Source organism: Manacus candei, unplaced genomic scaffold, assembly GCF_025592945.1.
Source record: "Manacus candei isolate 608988 ecotype Guabito, Panama unplaced genomic scaffold, ASM2559294v1 h1tg000067l, whole genome shotgun sequence".
In the NCBI taxonomy this organism is placed as follows: Eukaryota; Metazoa; Chordata; class Aves; order Passeriformes; family Pipridae; genus Manacus; species Manacus candei.
Window position 1 is genome coordinate 10,619,246 of NW_026138115.1, and position 6,776 is coordinate 10,626,021.

The window sequence follows — 6,776 nt, forward strand, 5'->3', positions numbered from 1 at the left end:
TCAAACGCAACAAAATCAGAAAACATGACAGAAGGTCTGTAGGGCCAAAAAATGATCACTGGGGAAGGAGAACATTCAAGAAAGAGGAGGTCTTGGGCCAGCATTCATGACATGATAATTACTGGAGGTTTCCACATCAACAGAACCTCTTCACATAGCAAAAGTCAGAAGCATTACGAGTGGAAGATATTAAACAATTTATTTCAACTAATTTCAGGAGTTCAAAAGAACAAGTCAACAGAAAATCCACACCACTCATACACAAACACACCAAACTACTCTGTTACCAGATATTCAAATCAGGAACGGAGGAAGGGAAAGTGATGTGAATTTTTAAGAGGCCTAGCACAGGCAGGAGTCCCAGGAAAGCCCAAGGCCAGCAGCCTGCTGGTTTGGCCAACTGGGCAGAAACTGCAGCAATCAAAAGATCTTAAGATTATGCACTGATAAACACCAATTCAACAGGCTTTTCAGACACCATGATTTCAACACAGTCTTAGCAAGTTTCCAAGACAAGACTTTGGAGAGTTAGGAGGATACACTCCACATCACACTTAGATCACCCCTGGATTCACCCAGGGAAGCCCTTTGAGGAGAAGCCTATTCTAGAGCTCCAGAGCCTATTCCACAGACTCTTCCTCTACTCTTGTCTGTGTATCAAAGCTCTGCCTTATGGTGCTCCCTCCTTTTCTAACTACGGGTGCCTCCCACGCTGTAACCATGACATTTCACAGGAAGAGCTAAACTTTTGGACCCTACAACTCATGTATTGCAACGGGCAGAGAGCAGCCAGCCACCCGCTTCTCACAGCCCGTGATTCCAATTGCACATCAACTTTCCGATACTTTGCTATGAGCACAGGTCTCAGCTGCCTTTCTATACAAAAGGCTGCAGTAGAACTGAAAACACACAACTGAGGAGCTATTTAAAGCGGGAGATGCCAGTTCCTACCAGTATACTTTTGTATGGATTGCTGCCCAGAATATGCTTCTTCCATACCACTGAGAGCAAAATTAAAAGAGACTGTCGAAATCCAGATAGTCAGGAAGTCAACGTACATATTTGCACAGCTTGTATTTGCACAGTTTAGACAAATTTCTTGCAGTGTTTTAAGAAGCAGAAAGGACCCAAGTTGTGAAAGGAAAAATTGTAATCTAGTCTTGTGATGAGATAAGATAGGTCTTAGGCTCTTTTTACTCTCCCATTGATGTGGAAGACAATTTTTTTCAAACTTGTCTAAAGATTGCACAACCAAAGCTCTTCTGTAAGCAAAGCAAACTCCCTTCCTCATCACACTTCTGCTTCTGTGGCATCATCTCATAAAGGTTAATATGATGCAACACTGCACAGTGACCTATGCAAGTCATTCAGGGCCTGTCAGCCTTGAATGCACCTTCCCCCAGTTTGCAGGGAAATAAGCAAAACACAGGAAAAAAAGCAGCAGTAGACAAGAGAGAGAACAAAGTAGAGATGGGTTTCAGCTCTGACAACTACCTCAGCTACTGCTGGAATCCTCAGCAAGAATATAATACTTTGGTCAAGGACCTATTACAGTCACAGAATACAGCCAGTCCCAGGGATCCCTCAGGGCAGGTGCTGAGGGTGCCATAGGGCAGGCCCTCCCAGCAGAAACACTGCAGGCATTCATTTAAACTCGCATGCAGAACTTCACCCAAAACCCAATGCTTTGATGAGGGAGAAGGGGGAGCTGCCTTTGGTGTATGGCTGGGAAGAGGGCACCAGATGGAATGGGTAGAATAAAGTTCATTTCAGGCTCCCATGTCCATTTATAGAAAGCCACATTGCTATTTGGTCAGCACACCCTCCCACAATGAGCCACATCCAGGACCTTGGAGAGTTGGCCACGTTGCACTCCTTGTGATCCAAGTGTTCTGATCAACCGCGCCCTTTTTACAGAGGGAGAAAGGAAACAGGGCTGGAGAATGTCAACCATTAACTACTGCCACTACAAGCTCCTCTCTGTTCCTTGCTAAAATCTTCTCTATTCTAATAGTTAAAACTCTGGGAGGTACAGGGCCAAGCTACAGAGGACAGTGAGGCAGATCACCACCTGCCTGTATTTCTAACAGGGATCAAATCTCATCTGTAGGGATGGGGAGCCTTCAGCAGATAAAGAACAGCCAAAGAAATCTAGAAGTCAACTGGAGACTGGAAGACAGGAATTCCATTTCCACAATGCTTCTTAGATTTTCGGACACTGCCTTCCCTGAAGGACAAAAGGTACAGAACAGAGTTATCAGGGAGGCATCAAACAAACACACGCTCAGCAAAAACAGCACTGCAGGCTCACCAGCACAAAAGCAATGGCCATTCACATGTTGCAGACCAATTACACAGGAAAACCCACCCTACCCTTTACCCCAGGCAGATTCTTTCCCCCAGTTCAGAATAAAAGGAAAGGACCCATCAGAAGTGAAAGAGAGAGCATCTCCCTGAATTTCATTCACAGCTTATCATCCAGTTTGTCCACTTCAAAAGCCACCACCTAATCACTGCTAGACTGGCATTCCCAGCAGGCTGCAGATATCACCTAAAATCTCTGCCTCAGGTCGTTTCTGTTATGGAAGCCCTAAACCTCTGAACTCACATAGTAGCTCCATCAGAATAGGGACAGACCTAAAGATCAATAAGGTGCTACATCATTTGCCCCCAGAGGCAGAGCTTAATATGAGGCTGAAGTTTTCTTTCCTCAAAAACCACATCACCACCTTCTATCACCCTGCTAAAAAAAAAAAAACAAAACAAAACAAAACAAAACAGGCAAAATCACTGCAAAAAAATCATTTAACACCCCCACATCTTTACTCCCACCAGCTGCTTGTTTCTCTTTGTCAAAACAGCAAGAACCAGGAACAAGGTCTCCCTCAATAGAAAAAAACCCCAACACTGGTGGCAAAGCAATATAAAGTCAAACCCATAAATGTTCTTTCTTTGTCCATGTGCAGCACAGTTATACACTTCTCTGCATGCTGCCCATGTCCCTTGCCCATCAAGTGACAACATTGAGATGAACTAAGAGACAGATATGCCTAAAACAGTAGGCACAGCAGTCCAGCACGCACTATGGCAGCTGAAGAAGAGAGCTGGTACCCAGCCATCAGACTCCAGCTTATAAATTTCAAAAAGCCATGAGAATTTAACTCGTTATTTAAACATCCCCACCACTGTGTTAGTTCTGTCATGCCACAGCACCAAAAGACAGAAGAGCAAGTGTGCTAAAGGAAGGAGCAAGATCTGCTGTTCCAACAAGCACGTACAACCAAATGCTATTACCTCAGGAAAGCGTTTTTTCCCACTGCAGTCATGTCACCAGAGAGAATGAGAGGACAATCTCTCTCCAGTGTAGATGTTAGAAGTCTGTTTAGACCTCTCAGGCTGGTCTGAACCAGGAACTGGAACCAGCTGATTAATCAATACACCCAAATGGAAGCATGGCCTTACGCAAACGGCTCTCCCCTACCCACCTCTTGTGTGTGGGGCTTCATGCAGACATCCAGCTCTTCCACAAGTAACACTGCTGACATAGCAGGCACACTACTACTGATGGCTGTATTTCAGAAGCATGTCAGACAAATTCCTCCCAATATTCAAACAAATCTGAAGGACATTTCTGTAACACTTCTGCATATTTACCCCAGAACTTAAGCCTGAACACGACTCCCCATATAGATTTTTCCTAGTCTTTCAAGCACTGAGAAGTAATGTTTTAATAACACTACTACAATAATGCCAAAGCATCCAACATGCAAACTCCATTCTATACTTACCCTTACATGAACTTGAAGGAAAAAGGAAAAAGGAATAGAAAAACACCTGTGTATCTTCTTGTTAGAACGCAAAAAAGTAAAATGCTAAGAAAATCAGCAGTGGGTAAACAAGTGAATGTGATCACCTCCTCCACAAATGTTCTAGAAGCTCTCCAGCATGTATTCAAGTGTGCTTAATCTAACCTTTCTTTGCACTTCAGATATCACAGCCAACACATGGCCAGAAACAAGTGAGGTGATTCTAATACCCTACTAGGGATTGTTTGGTTTTTTAAAGGATTTTTAACACCTGGTCTGATTGATTCAATGATTTACTGTTCAGGGCTAACTTTGAACCTAAAGACTACCATCACTCAGCAAACAACGTCTATTATACTCTTTGCCAACACTCCCTAACACACACTCTTTAACTGCAGTCAGGAAAACTGGATGCCTCTATTTCTTCCCACTGCCCAACATCATCAGTAAACAAAATAGCTACTTTCATTCACTGTGATTCTGCATCTCAGGACCCTTGACTATGGGAATTAATAGGTCTTTCCTATGGAGTATGCTCCATAAGAGGAAAGTCTGAGCTTACAAAGAAAAGACTATGTACTGAACTGAAGTCTCACTGTCACATCAGTTCAACTGCCAGAGCAGTGTGGAGCACCAAAAGTGTAGCCAAAATTTGCTTTTCACAACCATTATACTAAACTGCTTCTTTTAGGATGATGAGGATTCCACACAGGCATATAGTACAGGCTGACAGCTTCACTGTTTAGATTTCTTATGCACACTGTTGAGTAATTCCACCTGAATAATTTTTAAAAAGTCTGACAGCAAAACTCTGAGTTACTTATTTGCTAATGCCAAGTTAGATGCCTTCCACTCTAAAGATTCATTTAAAAACACATAAAACCCAGCCCGCTAGAATGGGTGATAAGAGCAAAAAGGAAAGCTTAGATTCACTCAGAGAAAGATAAATATGTTTTCTCTTTTCAAAATGTAAAGCGGTCTCCTTAATTCCCTAGTGGTGTTCTGCAATCTTCAGTCCTTCAGATACCATCCCCAAGCATTCACCTCTTTTTCCCTCAGCAGTATTTAAATAAATACAGAAACACAGGAAGAAGCCTGCATTAGAAGCTACCAGAACTGCAAACCATTCAAATCTGAATGGCAGCCACTCACAGGCTGAATGGTCCAGGGTGATGCACAGAGTCACGTGTAGGGGAGTACCTAGGTGTCAAAGCAAGGGGAACAGGTCCAGTGTATCAGCTAATGCCAGGTTCTGCTTCCCTCTTCTTCATGTCAGGGCTGCAGAGCCACATTCATTCTACTTATGCCTCATTGCATCAGTATTGGCCTATCCGCTTCGTTCAACTGGTATGATTGCCTTTCAGTGCAAGGGTCAAGAAGCTATTTTCCTTATCCTTTCAAAGCTGTGTAAAAATGTATCTCCTCTGAGCTCTAGCTGGCTACAAGAAAAGACAGTCATAGCTTGAGCAAGTGTGGGTCATGGGCCGCCCTGACCCATGCTGATGCAAGAGTGCTTGGGGAACTGACCTCACACTAGCCTGATGGAACTTTTCTTTTTTTCAAAGCAACTGCTTTGAAAAAGCAGCGGAACTCTGTATCTACTTTTAAGAGGTATCAAAGTGCTAAAGTCCTTTTCCTCCAGGCCTCAGTGACAATACTGTTTTCAGCAGACAGATAATCTCCTTTGCCCCATCCAGTTGTCAGCAGGAAGAGGATATTGCAGTGTCAAGTCCAAAGGCAACTGCAGATTCTAGGTTTGAAGGACACTGCCTAAAGCATGTTTCTCAGCACTGTGCATTTCCCTCCAGCCCATCCATGGTTTTACTAAATCACAACCCTGGACTGGAGATTCACAAACATGGGAAGAGGAGAGCACTGGAGAAGACCCTGAGTCAAACATCTCTCAAATCCAGAATAATATCCAACCCCCATGCTGCCCCAAACTTTGTAGACTTAGGTCCCGCTTGCCTCTGTCGTCAGCATCAGCCCACAGCGGCGTTTTTCCAGGTACCAGCTGCATTTCCCAGCGGGAATTTCCGGTAAGTGCCTCTTATCGCTGCTGCTGCCCTCCTGGCCCTGTGCATCTCTTCCCCCTCCCTGGTTCTCCCCCTTAGCACTCCCAGTCTCCCGACAGGTGGGTGACAGCCGGTCCCACATGCCTGGCCAGCCGAGAAGCAGATGCCCATTACCTGGTTCCCAAAGACCGCGATGGAGCAGGCGGTGGAGACTTCGTGGGAGCCAAACCAGACAGAGGCGATGCGTGAGGGCATGCCCAGGATGAAGACCTGGGCCAGGGCACAGATGACCTGTCCCAGGACGGTGACGGGGAAGAGATGCGGCTTCATGCTGCCCAGCTTCACCCAGGCGCCCACAGCATTCAGGGCCGAGCCAGCCAGGGCGACGAGGCGCAGCCCCCTCTTGTCCAGCAGCCAAGCGACAGGGAAGAGCAGGGGGATGTAGACGAGCATGTAGCTCATGGAGAGCCAGTCGATGGCGAAGGCGCTCACGTCGTAGAAGCGCACGAAGACGTTGTTGATGCTGCCGTACTGGATCCACTGGAAGGCGTTGCACAGGGAGTAGCTGCTGAAGAGCAGCAGCACGGCCCAGCGACGCCGGGACAGCTGCACCTCGGCGGGGGCAGCAGCAGCAGCCCCTCCTCCCGCAGCCGACTGACTCCGTGCCCCGGCGGGCTCCTGCAGCACCATGCCGGCACTGCGGGCCGGGCCGGGCTCGGCTCGGCTCGGCTCGGCTCAGGTCCCGGCCGGTACTACCTGGCCCGGCCGCCCCCGCCGGGCTCACTGGCGGCCGCCGCACTGGGAGGCGCCGGTGCCCCCGCCCGGCCCGGCCCGGCCCGGCCCCTCCCGCCCCCCGCCCCGCCCCGCCCCGCCCCGCCCTGCCGCGGGGACGGGAAGGGCCCGGGCCGCTCGGGAGGGCACGGGCAGATCTGCCGTCACTGCCCAGCCCCGCCGA

General features: G+C 47.4%; 1 protein-coding gene across 5 annotated transcripts in view; it reads right to left on the minus strand.

Annotated features, from left to right (window-relative positions):
- The window catches only part of FLVCR2 (FLVCR heme transporter 2), a 38,839-nt gene extending 32,263 nt beyond the window's left edge, over window positions 1–6,576 (minus strand). For all 5 annotated transcript variants that reach the window (XR_007907612.1, XR_007907611.1, XM_051806744.1 and 2 more), the window contains exon 1: window positions 5,996–6,576. Coding sequence is in view for 3 of the 5 variants with exons in the window: in XM_051806744.1 (XP_051662704.1) it covers window positions 5,996–6,511 (516 nt within the window). In the remaining 2 variants the exon portion in view is untranslated. The remainder of the gene's footprint in view (window positions 1–5,995) is intronic.
- Window positions 6,577–6,776: the final 200 nt, after the last annotated feature.